This window comes from Tupaia chinensis, unplaced genomic scaffold (genome assembly GCF_000334495.1).
Source record: "Tupaia chinensis unplaced genomic scaffold, TupChi_1.0 Scaffold000211_1, whole genome shotgun sequence".
Lineage (NCBI taxonomy): Eukaryota > Metazoa > Chordata > Mammalia > Scandentia > Tupaiidae > Tupaia > Tupaia belangeri.
This window is the reverse complement of record NW_006159686.1, coordinates 3,923,462-3,941,190: the sequence shown is the minus strand read 5'-3', so window position 1 is coordinate 3,941,190 and position 17,729 is coordinate 3,923,462. Positions and strand designations below refer to the sequence as shown.

The following is a 17,729-nucleotide window of genomic DNA, read 5'->3' as shown; positions in this document are numbered from 1 at the left end:
GAATGCCGATTTCCACAGCACTCTGAAAGCGAAGATCATGAGAAGAGATTGCTCTTTATTTTGTCTGTGTATTTAATTTTGACGTAAGCAACAGTTCCCCAGACAGACTCAGCATCTGGGACTCTTCCTTGAGCATAATGTGCTATCAGCCTCTTCTGGGAGCACTCGCTCTGTGTCCACTTGTCCTGTACCGTCTTACCGAACCCTCGCAGCGACCCAGTGAGATGGGCCCAGTGTTAGTGTCCTAGGGCTGCCACCACAAATGACCACCAACATGGCGGCCTGAACGATGACCATTATTCCCTCACCATGCGGGAGACTGGAGGGCTGGAATGAGTGGTCAGCAAGGTCCAGACGCCATCACGGCTTTCTCCCCCTCTCTGGTGGGCGCCAGCCATCCTTGGCATTCCCCGGCTTCTAGAAGCATCACTCCAGTCTCTCCCCTCCGTGCCTCCCTCTTCATATGCTCCCTTCTCTGCGTCTCTACTTCCTTGGCTCTGTCTCTCACAAAGACACGTCATTGGTGTTAGAGCCCCTCCCAACTCTAGGATGGTCTCATCTCGAGATCTTTTAGTAACTCCATGGCGAAGACCCTGTTTCTTAATAAGGTCACACTCAAAGCTTCTGGGTGGACATGACTGTTTGGGGACATGCTAACTGTGTGCAGACACTGGTGCTTTCCTCATTCGAAGGAGGTGGCCTTGGCGTTAGAGCCGGAGCCAATGGCAGAGCCAGGGCTTAGCAGTGGACCTGCCCTCGGAGTTTGCTGTTACTTTTTTCTTTTTTAAAAAAATGGAACAAGAAGTCCTAACCTTATTGATAGAAACAGTATACATTTTAAACCAGGCTACAGTATTCTCTTGGGCCCACCCCCAGAAAGGCCCTCCTTTTCAGATGGTTACATTGTTAATTCCGTACCAGTGTCCACAACTCCATCACTGTTGTTCTTCAGGGCTTCCACTGCTTTCCTTGGTGACATGTTCGCTTGTCACGTGGCCAGTTCTGTGTCCTGGATTTCCACACCTGCTTCATCACCCTCGCCCTTGTCACTCTCCTCTCGTACGGTTGGCCATGCTACTTAATCTCTTGGGCCACAGATTTCTCATTTGCAAATCTGGACTAATGAGACCCACTCACAGTATTGTAAGGATTAAATATGTCGATACAGGAAAACACGAGACAATTTACGTAAAGCCCTCGGGAAAGTGGTACACAGAGGCCACCTCAGGAAATCTTGGCCGTTGTAATTCTGTAACTACCACCGAGTACCACTGCGCTGCATCATCCTCTCCTGTGAAATCAATCAATCAATTCATTTTAAAAACAACAAAACACAAGACATGGCAGTCACTGGACTGAAGTACTGAGGCGTTTGCCAGGACAGGAACGGTGCATGTGTAGATTGTAATAAGGGTCCCTGTTCACGGGGCAGAGCAAGAGGAAGGGAGGGAGGAGGGTCTGGGTTCGAATCCAGCTCTGTTGTGGACCCCCTCTTGGTTCCTCAGCTGGTTACTTGCACTGGTGGCGGGAGGGTCTCTGCCCATTCCTCTGGACAGCAAGAACATTAGTGAGAGGTCTGACCATGTGGCTGCATGACAGATGGACCTCGAGCTCTTTCATCTACCTGAAATCCCAGATGAGTTGCCGCGACAGCCAGCCCGGAGGGCAGCGCAGCAGTGCACCAGCAGGGGAGGGGCTCTGCCACTCTAGACTTGGGCTCTGGAACATTCTCTCCGGTTGCCCTTTTGGCAGCAAGACAGGCGGCTAAGAGCAGGCACAGAACAGGGTGCCTCTCTTCATGGTTTGCATAAATTAATCCCTGGAACATCCTGATAACAAGAAAGGGAGCTTTGTGCCACAGCAGGTTCCGTCACCGGCATTCAGCAGAGAGTGATCAAGGAGGAGGACGGGCGTCGGCGGAGTCTCCGGAGGGGGTGCGGTCTGGCAGGGATGTCTCAGGAAATGTCGTGCTGGAGAGATAGCCAGGCGGTGTCTGAGAGTTTGGGGGAAGAGACCCAGGAGGGCAGGCGAGAGGCGGCACATCGCAGCACACTGTGTATTTAACCCATGCCAGCATTCCTCCCTTAATTCCACCCCCAGAGCTCCGGAACTTTAGGGTGACCCTCAGTCCAGAGATCTCTTTGCGACTGCTGAGAACTCTCGGGAGGGTTCCTTCTCTGGCCCTTTGTGTGTTTCAGTTTTGACACGTCTTGTAAGTTTCAGCCATCCCTGGGAGAGGCCACTCCTTTTCTTCCCTTCTTCTTTTTTTTTTTTTTTTTTTAAATCTTGGTGAAATGTACACAAAATCGTCCATTTCAAAGTGAACAAGCCAATAGCATTTAATACATCCATAAAGTTGCAAGACCACTGTTTCTGTCCAGTTTTCCGATGTTCTCATCACCCCAGCAGGAAGTCAGCTAAGTGCCCGCTAGCTGAGCACCCTTCCCCACCCTGCCAATCAGCATTCTGCTCCCTGTCTCTGTTTATGCCCTCTGGATATTTCATATAAGTGGAGTCAGGCGGTGTGTGTCTGGCTTCTTTCACTTAGAATCATATTCTTGAGGCTTATTATTGTAGCGTGAATCAGTACTTCATTCCTTTTTTGAAAAAAACATTAATTTATTATTATTACTTTTGAATTTGCTATAGGACATGTGTGCCCACCAGAGAGAGAAGGAAAGGGAAAAAGCAAGTTGCCAGTTCCAGGATTTGAACCATGATCGGCCATGTGGGAGTCCAGTGCCTTAGCCACCATGCCACCTGCTGGCCTCCTTTACTCCTTTTGATGGGCTAATAATACAACATTGTACAAATAAAACACATGCTATTTAGCTTTCTTTCAGCTGATGGTCATTGGCGTTCCTAGGCCTCTGGGAAGCAGAGTGTCACCTGTCCCCTTTTTGGCCGGGCACCTTTTGGATATTGGTAAACGGTGCTGCTGAGAAGCGTAAGTGTACGAATACCTGCTTGAATGCCCATTTCTAATTCTCTTGGCTATATGCCTAGGAGTGGAATTGCTGGGTCATAGGTAATTCTGTGTTGAACTTTTTCGAGAAACCGTTTTCCACAGTATCTCTGCCATTTTACATTCCCACCAGCAGTGGGACAAAGGTACCACTATCTCTACATCCTCACCAACACTTATCTGTCCCCCACCACCTTTATGAAATAGAGAGAGAAAGGGAGAGAGACAGAGATAGGTATTTTCGATGGGGTCTAGTTGTGCCATGATCCTCTGCCCCATTAGCTGAGGTTATAGGCTCATATAGCTGGGCCTGGCACATTGGAAATGGCCTGGAGACTGAACCTGGGCTTCCCATGTGGTCTCCAGCCTCCAAGATGTTGGTGCTATTTGCATACCTTCGTAACCGGGCTTGTCTTTATACATGTTAGTCATCCTAATGGGTGTGAATAGTATCTCTTTGTGGTTTCAATTTGCATTGCTATGACTAATGATGTTGTTGAGGAATTTTTCATGTGCTTTTTTGGCCATTTTTCTGAGAAATGTCTGGTTAGACCTTTGCCTATATCTTTAATTAGATGTTTTTTTTTTTTGTTGAGTTACAAGAGTTCTTTATATATTATGAATACTAGACCCTTTTCAGGTCATTTGCAGATTTTTCCTCTCAATACATAGGTTGTCTTTTCACTTTCATTTACCTGCCCTTTTTAAAAAAATTCATTTCTTCTTCTGGTACTTGCAGCAGATCATGCCATGATCCATCCCTAGCATCAGCCAGCCGGGATCAGGGGCACACATGCACACTCCAGGTGCATTCACCCCTTTAAAACTGTCTTAGACCCTGCTGCTCTGTGTGGATAGGACTGATTAATCTTGGAAGGATTCTTTGCCTTTGCCATAAAAAATATTTTAAAAATTTTGCTAGAGGGTGTGTACACTTGCTGAAGAAAGACAGAAAGAAAGAGAGAGAGGGAAAGTGAGGCTGTATCTGCCACGGAGGTGACCATCTTGCATGTCTCCTTTCAGGATTTTGGGCATATACACATGTTCCTGGTGTATTTATCAAGCTGTTAGGTCTGGGACTTGAACTGCTGTTGGCCCATAGTTGGCCATGTGGGATCCAGCTGCCTTAACCACCATGCCACCAGCTGGCTCAGAATATTGTCTTAATGTACCCATCTTGCTGACATTTCTCTATCTCCTCCACTTACTATTTTCCCACATCATGGCATTGCTTTCGATAGATATTGTGGAAAGGATGCCCTGAGCCCCACTGGGCATTGCTCATTGGCCCCCAGGTCTCTGGGAAGCAGAGGAGCATCTGTCTCCTTCACAGCCAGGCACTGCTGAGCTCGGAGTGCTCCTTGACCTTCCTCCATGGTGAAGGACCTGGGTCTTCAAACTCTTCCTGGAGGAACCGAGTTCTGTAAATGCTGTACCAGGCAGTATCTAGCCATGTCCTCCTGCCTGAGTGCCATGCACGTTTCCCAGACACCCAAGGGCCGGGCTCTCTCTTCCTTTCCATCTCACAGCATGGCCACTGTGGGGCCTTCTGCTCTGTCCTCTGGACAGGACCACTTCCTGGGCTTCTGCACCCCTCCTGGCCTCTCACAGCTCCTGCCGCCTCTTGAGAACCCTCCCTCATGTCCAGCTGAAGAACAGGCCCTGCAGCTCCCACCCAAGTCTGTCTCGGTGACGTCACGTGGGGGCTCGGGGCACAACATAAGCTGGTTCTCGTGGGTGTTAAACAGAAGGCGGATGTCCAGGAAACCACTGGGCCCTGCTTTCCAGGTTCTTGGCAAAGCAGGACACTTGGTTCTAGAGGAAAACAGCTGCTGCCCCGCCCCTGCCCCTCTCTCTCCAAGGGTGCGGGGCCTGGACGTGCTTCCCCGGTGACCTGCTCAAGCTCCGCACTTCACCACCTGTCTTGAACTACAATGGTTTCGTCACACGTATGGTTTCTCCCCTGTCCCACAGAATCAAGGCGGCAGCAGGTGTGAAGATAACGGCAGTGAGAGTCAGCAGCGAGGACCAGTGGGCGGTGCAGGAGGAAATCGATAACAGCGGCGCCCAGACGACGGCCGCCCTTACCTGCATGGGGCAGCCCCCGGACGTGCAGAGCAGGTGAGCACACGGGTCCCCAAGGCGCCTTGGCAGAGGGGCTGGGCTGGCCACCAGAGCCGGGGTGAGAGGGTGTGTGTGAGTGAAGGATGCTCTCCTCCCGATGGGAGCCCATCAGCGTAGCTCAGCCATCTGCTCTGAGTGGCTCCGCCCAGGGATGCGACTCCATCTGAGGCTTTATCCTTCATGCTGTGTAGACGCAAATGACCTCACTGGGTGGGCAATCTCCGAAAGTGCCCGAGTTCACTTTGTCACAGTGCAGAATGCGGTAACCGCACTTTAAAGGATGATGATTGTTATTGTCTGCAGTGAAGAGTCAAGAACGAGATGGGGAAAATGGGAATGATCTCAGAGGTGAGGGCAGATGTACAGTTTCATGAGCAACCGAGGGGGGCCATAGCTATTGGGTAATTGTCCCCGTGCTTAAATGCAGGCATTCCGCTCAGCACACCTGGGTAGAGACATGTGGCTTCAGATCCTAAGCCGATAGACTCAACACCGCTGGCAGGGATCCCGTCTTTGCTGGCTCAGACAGGAGCCCAGGTTCACGGTTGAACTCCCCTGGGAGCAGAGCGTGGCCACTGCGTCATCTCCCACCAGGTCACCCACAGGTGGAGGGGGCGCTCCCCCGTTGCAGCAGCTGTCTACACAGCGTCTGTGCCTCCTCTTCCCCCCGTGTCATTGGACACCCACCTCACGTGAGGTTGCATCAGTGGCCAGCTGATGAGCTGTGTCGGACATGCAGCCACCATTGGTGGCACCTGCTTCACCCGGGACGGGGCTCAGAGTCCTCAGCTTGGCCTGCATGCCCTTTCTGGTCTGGTCCTCATTGCTCGGTGCCATGGCAGCCTGCTCGCTCACCTTCTCTGCTCTTTAAACCCTAGGAGGCCCACACAGTTAGATGCTGGGGAGGACTCAGCAAATGGACAGGCTGTGTGGCAGGGAGCGGCCTGAGAGGTGTAGCCAGTGGGCATACCTCCTTTTCCCTGGCATGGCAATGGTGAGTCTAGCCTTGTGTGTGACCCCAGCTAAGCTCAGTGAGAACTCTCTCCTACCCACCTTTGAAACTGGGAGACAAGGGGTTCAGGCTGAGTGCCCAGGAGCCTCCTGCTTGGAGCCATTGGCCAAGTGACCTGATGACTCACTTTGGTCATCGTCCTTGGTGGCCATTGTCCAGGCGGCCCGTCTGCCACTCTGCTTGGCTTATTGTCTCTGTGGAAGCCTGCCTCTGCCTGCTGAGCTCTCCCCAGTCCTGAGCTGGTCTCATTGGGTTGTTGGGTCAGTCACGACGTATTTTTCTACGTAGAAATGCAGCATGACCTTTCAGATGACTCAATAGGTAGAAAGAGCTAGAATTTCCCATTTGCTCGGGCACTTTCAGTGGTAGGTGATTGAACTTCCGCTGAAAGGTGGCTGCTGTGACAGGGCGTTAGCATCTCCTGGGTAAGACCCTAGGCAGAGGTGTAACCCAGTGGCACAGTTCTCTCCCCCAGTGTTTCCTGTCTCTCCACTCCATTGTCCCCAGGACAGTGGTTGCCACCCTCCAGCTTGTTTTCTCATGGTCACAAGGTGGCTGCAGCAATTCCAGGCATCACACACCCAACTATAGCCAAAGACTGGAAGGGAAGGCTCTTTTTCTTGTGCATGTCTTTTTACCAGGGAAGAAAGCCTTTCCAGTAAGCTCCATAGATGTGTTCCCTTTAGATCTCATCAGCAAGTTCCGTGCCTTTGTCGAGAGGCAGGGTGGTCTGGGACAGTGAATACCTGGTCTTGTTTCCAGGCTTTGCAGCAGGGGGGATGTTCTCTGCACGGGGGGCGGGGGAGAAGGAGTGGTCAGCTCACAGTGTGGGCCACATTCTCCCAGAGTGGCGTCTGTTTGGTCTCTGTCTTGCACAGGGGCCCTGCGTGTCTGTGCTCCGTCGTGGAGGGCTCCTCTCCGTTACTGGTTTACCAGGCGGCTGTGTCCAGTTGATGCCACTGGGTCCTGCACTAATGAAGCTCATGCATGAAGGGACTCAGGCTCCTCACACGGGGGATTAGGATCAGGGCTAGGCCAGGCTCATGGGCAGGTGCAGGGTCCTCAACCCCGCGTCTGCTGCCTTTCCTCTTCCTCTGGGGCGACCTTTTCTCAGGCAGTCCTTACCCCTGGAGAAAGAGGACCCGGCCAGCAGCCCCCAGGCCCACCTGCTGACCTGGTCACCATAGAGGAAGCTGCCCTTCCAGGCAGGTCAGGACAAGCCCGGGGCTGGTCGTCACTGGCAGTTTGGTGTAACTTGGATCATGCACCGTCCCTGAACTGAGCTCTGGGGCAGCCCTGGGACCAGGGTTCAGATCAGCCCCACCTGGAGGGCTGGACAGCAGTGGGAGGGCTCCGGGTGGGCAGTGGGTGCTGCGGGGATGGGCTACAGAGGCCCCACGTGTCACAGAGCCTGGCGTGGGGCTAGCAGAGTCCAAGCGGGATTTCCCAGCCTGATGCCCTCAGAATTACCATCTGGGTACATGGTGGTGTCCGTGGTCTATGTATAACAAGCTAATTTTGTTCAAGTATTTGACCAACCAAGTGGTAATGTTTTAACTGGAAAGAACAACACAAACTATGACGATCGCATTTTAGCTTTGTATCAGTTTTGCTTTCTCCTTAGAAGAGAGGAAAACAGGCAACATGAGAATAAAGTGAAGTTCTTACCTAAGGAGGTTACATCATTTCAGACATTCTCCCATCCCTGTGTCCCCCTTCCCCTTTCTTCACACTCAGAGTTCACCTCCCTCGGGCTGTCAGAAGGGCAGGGCTTGTTCCTGTGACGTGAGGATCCTGCTGATCTCACACCCTTCTCAAATCCACTCCTTAAGCGAGATGAGTAATTGCTTCTCTTTATACACACACACACACACACACACACACACACACACACACATATATATATATTTTTTTTTTCCTTTTTTTGGGGTTGAACTGTGATATCAAGTGAGGTGTGGAAAACAGGCTCACGGCCACGCTTGCTGGTGAGCAAGCGAAGGTATGAGTGTGCCCCTGACGGAACACCCCTAGAAAGCTGTAATTGCCGCACGGTGACAGCTTAGTGGGAGAGAGTTTGTGATAGAACATAGTGTCCAGTCTGCCCGGAAGTCTGCGGTAAGAGTGAAAGATGAGTCGTATGAACGACCTGGAGGCAGTAAAGGTCTTAATTTCAGATATTTTAACGAGCGCTCATTGTGAGGAGACGTGAGTAATAAAGATGAAAACCACAAGACAGCGATCGGCGCTGCCAGAGGAGGAGAGATTAGAAAAGCGAGCAAACCTGGCAGTGTTCGGACAGGCAACCAAACCAAGGACGTGGACGGTCCGCAGGAAACCACGCGCGCCACCTCACGTCGGACCAGGGTGTTCTGGAACTGCTCCCGTCTGACCGTTTGGACCCGCACACCCAGAGTTAATAGGCGGCCACTTGTTTTCGTTTAGAGTTTGCCACAGGCTTGCAGGAGAGAGGCAGAGAGAGAAGGAAAGTGAGAAAGCACCCCCAGGGACATGGCCACCCCGCAGTCTGTCTCCTCCATTCTCCTGTTGGATTTTGGGCAGGCACGCACATATGGTTTTAACCCGCTGGGCCTGGGCTGGAACTGTGGAGTCGGCCATGTTGGATCCAGCATCTTAACCACCACAGCACCTGCCGGGCCAGCTGCCAGTTTTTATGTGGTCCGAAGCCACAACCCAGAGCCCAGTCTCTTCTAAAGATCTGTCAGGGCTGAAGAAAAGCTCAGGGGTCCACGTGGAATGAAGACAGAAACATAGCGGCCCCGAAAGAGAGTTCTTTAAGAAAGCAGGTGTCCTCCCATGGTCAAAGTCAAGGCCCAATGCTCCCCGTGAGGCGCTGCCAGAGCCTGTTTTCAAACCTGGAACCAGGGACTGGCAGATGGTGTAATGGTTACTGTGGTTCGAGTCCTGGACCTGGCGACTTAGAACTCATGCCAAGTGTGTGTGCATGTGTTTGTGTGCCCCAAATCCTGAGAGGATAATGGAAGAGAAGGGATCGGCCACCCCCCCACCAGGGGGTGATTTCTTGCTTTCAGTCTCTCTATCTCTCCTGCGAGTACAGGCACCCTATAGCAAAAACTGTCTCAAAAAAAAAAAAAAAAATCCGGAACCAACCTTCAGGGGTTTTCCCTTTGCCTTCTTGAATCCAGAACTATTCCACCAAGTGGGATGAGGGGAGGACTCACCATTTAGATAAACTTGACTAACTCATTTTTTTTTTTTTACATGAAATTTGACAGTTGTCCATGAAACAAAAAATAATATTAGATCATTGGGAAAGTCATGATACATTTTGCGTAAAAAATGCGTCTCGACTTTCTGACCACCCAGTGTCAGAATGTTACTGTGGCAGTTACTTTATGGATTTGTGAAACCCAGTCAGGCTACATCTTTCTTCATGCCCTTATCTAAAAAAGAAGAAGAAAGAAAACAGAAAAGGGATCATCCAATGATCACAACAGCAGCCTCTGTTTCTGAGAAGTTGTTTCCTGCCTCAGCGTGTGTTCGTTTCTCTCCTTCCGTAAGGGGTTTATTGAAAAGTAGAAGACAGCACTGGGGCATCTGAGCACGTCTCTGCGGGCCAGTCTCACGGTTCTGCTGTCCACTCTGTATTTTACTTCGAGAGCTCATTCAGATCAGACAGTGCTTCTTAGGGATCAGACACTATTTTAAGTCTTAAGAGAATCTACTTCTAAACATCAGATAATAGAACCCTGTGCAGAACTAGAACCCTAAATCCAGCCACTGGTGTCCTTATGAGATGCCCAGAGGCAATGCGAAGTCTTAGGCAGAGGTGGGAGTGATAGCCAATGACGTCCAGAGCCACTGGGATCCAGAAGAGGCCTTGGGTGTGTGGGCATTTGTTAGAGCAGCCGCAGGAGACTAATAGGAGGAGGAAATGGAGACTTGTTGGTATTGAGTTGAGGGTGCTCAATCGTGGCTGCACATTGGGGTCCCCAGGAGCCCTTAAAAATACAGAGTCCTTAGAGTTTGCCCCCACCCCACCCCCTTGAACCCTGGTCATAAGCATTGGCCTTTTGGAGAAAAATCCTCAGTTTATTTTAATGTGCAGCTAGGATAATTCCTGGAACACATGAATGAATGAAATTAAACACTAGGGAAAGGTTTCAGGGTTTGAAAATAGTGGACTTAGAAACAGTTCTCAGATTTACAGTAGTATTTGGTCTTGGACAATTGGAGATCTCTGGGAAGCAGCAGCCACAGGAGTTCAAATCCAGATCTGATGTCTAGGATGCACCATGCATGGGCCCACCTGCCAGGGAATACCACATCCATGGGGGCGGGGGTGACAGGTGGGAGCCTAGAGGGAGTGGTTCTAATGCACGCTTGAAAGTGTCAACAGAGGTCTTCTGTGAGAAATGGAGGACTCCTTCTCTGACCTCCAAAAGGATCAGGCTTATAGAAAAAGAGAAATATTTCAAAATACTTCACCGTTTCTCTAACCAGTGGGGGAGTTCTTTGTGAGTTTATGCAGCTGATAAGTTTCAGAATCTGTGCAAGAGGAGGCTTCTTACTTCAATAGTAATAGCTGTACAGTGGCAGAACTGTAGGGAATTCGAGTAAACTTGAGAGTCTGTGGAAGGGCCAGCCCTGTAGCTTAATGGTTCATGGAAGCCAGACCTCACATGGATAGATCCCTGGTGGCTTCAAGTTCAAATCCCTGCTCTGGCAGCTTGAAAAACATGGCAGGTGTGTGTGCAAGTGTGTGTGTGCCCCAAACCTGACAGGATTGAGAAGTGGAGAAGAAGATCGTGGCATGACCACGCTCCAGAGGAGCCTCCTTACTCTTTGTCTCTCTCTGGTGACCTCCTGTGCCCTCTGGCAATTAAAAATAAAAGTTTGCAGAATACAATGAAAGTACTAGTCTGTTTTGGTGCAAAATTTTGAAATCCACTGATAGTGTTTTCTTAACATGCATTTTGTGTGAACTTTTCGAAGACCCCCCATATGTTGTTTTTGTCAACATTAGACTTGTTTATGTAGTTTTGAAAGCTGTTGTTGTCTGTAACAATGCAGAATTGCGTAGCAGCATCTTTTAATGTCATTGAATATTTAACAATAATTATCAACCCTTGAAAAAATTGATCAAAGTGGTGGATCTCTTCCAAGAAAAATGCAAATATGTGCACATGAACTGTTTATTTCCCGACAGTTTCAAGATGTGTAGGGCCTTTCGGCGAATCTGCGGTCTTTAACGGATGGCATTCTGTTGACATTACGAAGGCACACTCCCTTCCCTCTCCATGTTTAATGTTTTCCTCCTTTAAACATTGTTACTGGCCATTTTTATGACTTTAAAAAAAAACTTGTTCTTTTCAACTTTTTAAAGTTTATTTATTCCACGAGAGAGGAAGAGAGGAAAGAAAGGCACACCCACGCTGTCTTCCTGACTTGCCCCACCCCAGCTCCAGCCCACCGCAGACGGATGGCAGGCCCATGGCTGCTGTGCTCAGGAGGTCTCGGGACTCAAACCCAGAACCTTCCCCTGTGGATCAGGCTCACACAGTGTTGCATTCCATTGTCCAGGCTCTTCTTTTTTCTTTCTAGATATTAAATGTCTGTTGCATAACCTTGTAGAAAAATCTTCAGTAGAAATGGTAGCAATGAGTTGATAGGTTAAAAGATAAGATTATTTTTAGTGGTTGAAAATGTTTTTGTACTCTTCTGCCTGTTTACACTGCTGGCTTTGGGTGAGGATGCTCAGTGCCTGTTTAATGCCTTTGGCAACATTGGGGATTATTCGATACTTGAAATATAGCTGTCTTCCTGTGGGCTTAATTTGCTTGTCTTAACTTCTCTGAGGAGGTGACATCGGAGCTGGTCCTTAAAGCATGATTAGGAACTCGAAGTGTTTAAAAATGCACATTTCTAAGAAGGTGGTCTTTTAAGCTTCTTTATGTGGTATTACGACTAGATTGTATTACTCTTCCAGAATGTTCTGTAATGTGATCAAATGGTATGGAGCAGGCAAGCTGCTAGAGTGGATCGGGTAAGTATGGAGAGTCTCAGAGTACGGGGGCACCCACGGAGGATGGGCCTGGGTGGAGTCTCGTGAGAGGAGCTTCGGAGGTTGTTGGGAGCAGACCCTGCTGCACGCAGCACTTACTGAGCCGTGTGCTGGGTGCCCTGGTAGAGGCTGTCCTCTTTACTTGTCAGACTCCTGCGGAGTTGTCCCGCAGAGATGGGAGAGTGAGGCTCAGAGATGCTAAGGGCCTGCAGCCACAGAGCTGTCTCCGAGCAGGCACTCACAAACGCACGTGGCTGATTTTTCAGTTCAACACTTTTCTCAGCATTAGAGTAACCTCAAAAAGACAAGGGGCAGGGTCAAGGGGACACTCCGTCCAGTCCGCACAGTGGCAGGATTGGGGTGGCCTCTCCAGGTTCCGTATCGAAGCTGCGCTGTCTGAGGTGACAGAAAGTGGGCCAGCCTCGCACACTGCAGGTCTCTGGGAAACAGAAACAGGATAGCGCCTCTCTCCTACGCGCCACGTGCCATGTAGGGTCCAACCTGCTCTTTCTTCCTGAGGGCAGATGGTATTTCTATCATAGAAACTTAACTCGTGTGGTTCCCTCCTGCAAGTAGAAATCGAACCAGAGGGAACCAGAGTCATTTTATGGTTCTGGAGGTGCGAAGTCCAAAGTGGGTCTCACTGGGCCAGAGTCCAGGTGTGAGCAGGAGTGGGTCCCTGCAGAGGCTCCACGGGGGAATCCGTCTGCTCACTCCCCAGCTGCTAGAGCCGCCTGCACTGGGCGCCTTGGGCCCCACGTCCCTCCGGCCTCCCCTTCCACAGCCGCGTCTCCTACTCTGACCTGGCTCTCCTGCCTCCCTTTCGTAAGGACCCATGTGACTGCATTAGGCTTGCCTGGTAACCAGGACAACCTCCCCGTCCCCAGATACTGCTCTTTATCTTGTTCATGTGTGAATTTACCAACTAAGGCAGCAGAGCTGCAGGTTCTGGGGATTAATATGTGAATTTCTTAGGGGTGGGGGACACTATTCTACCTGCTGCCCCGTAATATCTGTGTTCCTGCAGAATTAGAATCTGGGATGTGTGTCTTAGGCCTGTTTGGCCAGACTCAGGGGTTAGCTGCATCCATCCAGGGGAGCCCTGGTGTAGATTGGAGGGTGGAAGGACAGGATGTCCCCCCTTAGCCTCCTCTGTGAGTCCAGCTCCTCTAGGAGGGGTAGCCCTCCATTGTCTCTCTCCCTCCTCTGGGTTAACTGTCATCCTGAGTTCCACCTTTATTACTCTCATGAATGGTCACATAATCGTGCTATATAGATGCAGTCTTAGCCTGCTATTGTGTTGTTAACAGAAATACCAGAGACTGCAATTTATAAAAATAGAGGTTTATTTGACTCACGGTTCTGGTGACCGGAAAGCCCAAAGGCATCATGAAATAGGGGAGGGCTTTGAGCTCTGCCTGAAGTTCTGTGTCCATGTCTGTGGCCCTGTGGCCACCACTTACCTCCTCTCCTCACCTTATACACTGACCGGGACCCACTCACAGGGGCCTCCCGGCCTCACAATCAATCGTCTCTTCTCCCAAAGCCACACCTTTGGACATCAACATTGGACCAAGTTTTCACTCTCTCAGTGTTATTACAGTGGCTGAAACCATACCTTTTGGGGGACATTTTCTTCCTTCCTTTCTTTCTTATTTTTTTTGTATTTAATCACTGTAATTTTTACAGTATACAAGATAAATTTTCCCAGCATGAATACATTGTCTATTAATCCAGTCGAAGATATTACCATGCACATTATCATCATTAGGTAATTTTTCATTTTTGTGTCTGTTAAATGTTGTGTTGCCCCCACGCCAATTTCCTCCCTCCTACAATGCAGGACATTTTAAAACTATAGCAGGTGCCTTTTTATGACAGTGCATTTGGCATGTTTTCACACTTACATGAATGGCATCGCGCTATAAGGATAATTATGCAATTTGCCTTTTTTGCTCAGCGCAACATTTCCTAAATTGACCTCTATTGATTCATGTGGCTCTAGTCACTTTATCCTTCTTCATATACTATTTCCTAATATAGATATTTCATAGCTTATTTGCTTTTCTTCTGTTGCTAGATGAACATTTTATAACATTTTTATAGATTGCTGTGTCCATGCTTATAGATGGAAATCTTAAGTATTTACACTGGTTCCTCTGGGGTAGTGGTTTGTAACCAGGGAGTTGCAGCTTATTAATGAATGAATGATGGCAAGCCAAAAAGAAAAAAAAAAAGAAAAAAGAAACTAAATAGATTAGCACAAAGCAGAAAATATCAGAGTCCATTGACTGTAGCTTTTCTTCTGTTGCTAGATGAACATTTTATAACATTTTTATAGATTGCTGTGTCCATGCTTATAGATGGAAATCTTAAGTATTTACACTGGTTCCTCTGGGGTAGTGGTTTGTAACCAGGGAGTTGCAGCTTATTAATGAATGAATGATGGCAAGCCAAAAAGAAAAAAAAAAGAAAAAAGAAACTAAATAGATTAGCACAAAGCAGAAAATATCAGAGTCCATTGACTGTAATAAGGAAAAGCTTTATTTCATGAAACCTCAGTGTCCTTAAAGTGTGTGGGTTTCTCTGAGTGTCATGCAAAACCTGTTTCTTATGGGGGGTTAGAGTGAAAAAATGTGATGCCAAAGCTCTAGGGTCCAGACATGACCGTGGAATTGCCACATCCTTGAGACACGCATCTTCAACCTTCCACATGCTGTCAAATTGCTCCCCAAAGTGTTCATACCTGTTGACAAGCTGTGTTCAAGTGCAGCAGGTTTTGCACCCTTGCTGGAGAGAGACAGAGAGTGAGAACGCACCCACCATGAGGGACGGTCGTGCTGCAAACTCTTCTCCTCCATTTCCTTCCTTTTTAAATTTTTAAAGTTTTTGATTTTGGGCACATATACACATGCGCCTGTTGTTTTTTAAACTGCAGAGTAGGGACTTGAACCATGTGGTCAGCCATGTGGGATCCAGCCACCTTAACCACCATGGCCACTGGCTGGCCCGGGAGACTTCATAACTTTCTGAAACAAGGGATTTTCCCAGAAGTTAGCCCTTGCCACTCTTATTTTGGGTTGGTGCTGCCGGCTTGATTTTATGGATGTGCTGTTGGTGTTTGTCAGAGAAATGCTTGTGCCATTTATTTTCCCTGCTGTCAACAGGCAGAATTAAGTTATTCCTCTTTTTAAAAAAGAATGATTCAAGTAGGAAATAACGAATGCAAAATGCAGTGGTTGAACACCGGCAAATCAGCTGATGGATCGGTTGTCACTTGGATCTTGCTATAAAGAGAAAGGAAGCAATATTTAATCATTTTCAAAAACTAAACCAGTGATGGTGAATTTGATGCATTTTGATGTTGAGTGAGTTATTAGGGTCCGGGATTATTTTCCGGTTAATAAAGGAACTAGTCCTTGCATCTTCTCCTTGATTAAACAGTTACAAAGCAAAGCCAACTTTGCTTTCAGGCACGCCTGGTCTCCTTAACTGTTTAAGAGGACTAACTGCTGCTACTTACCCTCCAATCTCTGCATGGCAAATTGGCTTAAACCAGTAGTTTTTTTTTTTTTTTTCTGGCCCCCCCCCCCCCCCAACCACCGCTTTAATTTGGGCCAACATTGAAAATATCAGGGGATTTGACTAAAAATACACATTTCAGGTATAGCTGGAGAAACTAGAATCTGAGAATCTGGAGTCAGGCTCATATTGGAGCCAGCTTGACCAGTCGCTTTGGGAGGGGCCCATGCTGTCTTATTCGCCAAGGTCCCCCCAGTCCTGGCTGTCCCCCCAAAACTGGGGTCGAGTCTTAGCCTTTAGCATCAGGTGTGCACAGGTGTTCTTCTGGAAACAAGCATTTCCTGATACCACTACTCATTAGCCATGTGACCTTGAACAAGTTTCTCAAACTCCTTTTGCCCTCCTTTCCCCACTTTGAAAGAGGGAAAATTGTGTATCTGTCTGATAGGGTCTGTTGCAGGATGAAGTAATTTTGTCTATGGAAAGGGCTTGCCATATCGTGTGGCACAGAATCAATGGCCCGGAGGTACTGGCCGGATTAATTCTGTTACTATCCATGCCTGTGTCCAGCTGGGGTGTGGGGTGAGGAGCAGCAGGCAGAGAGTGCTATGTTTCAAGATAAACGAGGAAGCACATTTCTTTGTCACAATGAAGGATATACCTATACGACTAATATGCAAACAAAAGGTTTCCACGCTGAGGGGAACAATGCAAAACACTCATTAGAAAAAAATCTCAGCCCCTCTGTGGTAAATAACACAGCAAAGATACATGATGAAAAACTTAATGAACCGACAAAGGCGCTTAGGTTGCATCGGGGGTTCTCTCTAGATGTAAGTAAGGTGCAGTTGCTTCTCATGCCCTCGTCTGGTAACCCGTGGGTCTCCCCAGTGCTGTGTGGTTCCTCCGGGTACCTGAAGCCCTCCCATCCCATCGCACTGTGGCAGGAACGGTCCAGGCGACTGGGAGACAGCGCACTCAGGTGTGAGGGGAGGGGGCTGTTTAGAGGAGTGGGGCCTGGGGCTTGAAGCCAGGGCTGGAGTCAGCAGCATCTCCTCCGTCTCCCATCGGTTGTGTGCACTTTGTCAGATACTGGACTCTTGGACCCTTCCTGTAAAAATGGGGATTTCCTGTGGGTTTACCAAGGCAAGCAAAGGAAGTAAGAAATACAAAGCCACCCAACCTTGGTAAATGCTCTTCGGAGGGTCCTTTCCCTTAGCAGATAGGCACCCTAAAGACTTACATATGAATGCAGGTATTTTTGAGATGTTTTTCCCTTGAAAACTTTTTTTTAAAACCAAAACCACACCATTAGATGAATGAAAACGGACCCTTCAAGAGAATTTCGAGGTCCATTCTGTTTTCTTCTCTGGGATTCCACTTTCGCCCGTTTCAAAGGCAACAATGAAACTCCAGCTTTGCCAGAGGGGTAGGCCATGACTTACTGAGGAGCAGAAAAGACGGGCGACTCGGAAGGTGCTCAGGAGAGAAAGTTGCTGGGAATCTGCCGTGAGCCATTACTGCCCTCGGGGAAACAGGTGGGAGTGTGAGACGGAGAACGGGGTCTGAAGACCACCCAGGAGTCGGGATGTTCCGTGATTGGCTCGAATCCATTCGAGGGAGTGGAGTTCTACATTTCTATTTCATTTTCAGGGGGAGCTGAGCGCTGGGCTCATACCCGGTTATTAGTACCTATGTGACCTCAGGCCACTCAGCCCCGCGCCTCAGTTTCTCACCCTGACGCCGGGAAGAGAGTAACACCTACTCCAAGGTTTGCTGTCACGACTGCGTGAGATAATTCATGTCGAGTGTTAAGACAGTGCTGGGGTGATCTCCAAAAAAGCTGGGAAAAAAGGTGTTTGTTTAGGACAGGGCCCAAGGGTCTGATAATGGGCCCCAGCCCTGAGTCACGGGAGGTGTGCTTCTCCACGGCATCTTTCGGTCGCCATGTGTAAGGTCATAGACCAGCTTGTAAGTGGCGTTGAGTTTTGCACGTGGAAATGCCCGTTTTTGCATGCCATTTCTGTTTTGACGAAGGCGGGGGGGGGGGGCTGAATGAAGGT

At 48.9% G+C, this 17,729-nt stretch overlaps 1 protein-coding gene across 1 annotated transcript in view; it reads left to right on the top strand.

The window, feature by feature from the left end:
* The window catches only part of LOC102481931 (transmembrane protein 132B), a 180,113-nt gene that overhangs the window by 45,707 nt on the left and 116,677 nt on the right, over nucleotides 1-17,729 (top strand). The window contains exon 3 of the mRNA XM_006147371.1: nucleotides 4,940-5,086. Within this exon, the coding sequence (XP_006147433.1) occupies nucleotides 4,940-5,086 (147 nt within the window). The remainder of the gene's footprint in view (nucleotides 1-4,939; nucleotides 5,087-17,729) is intronic.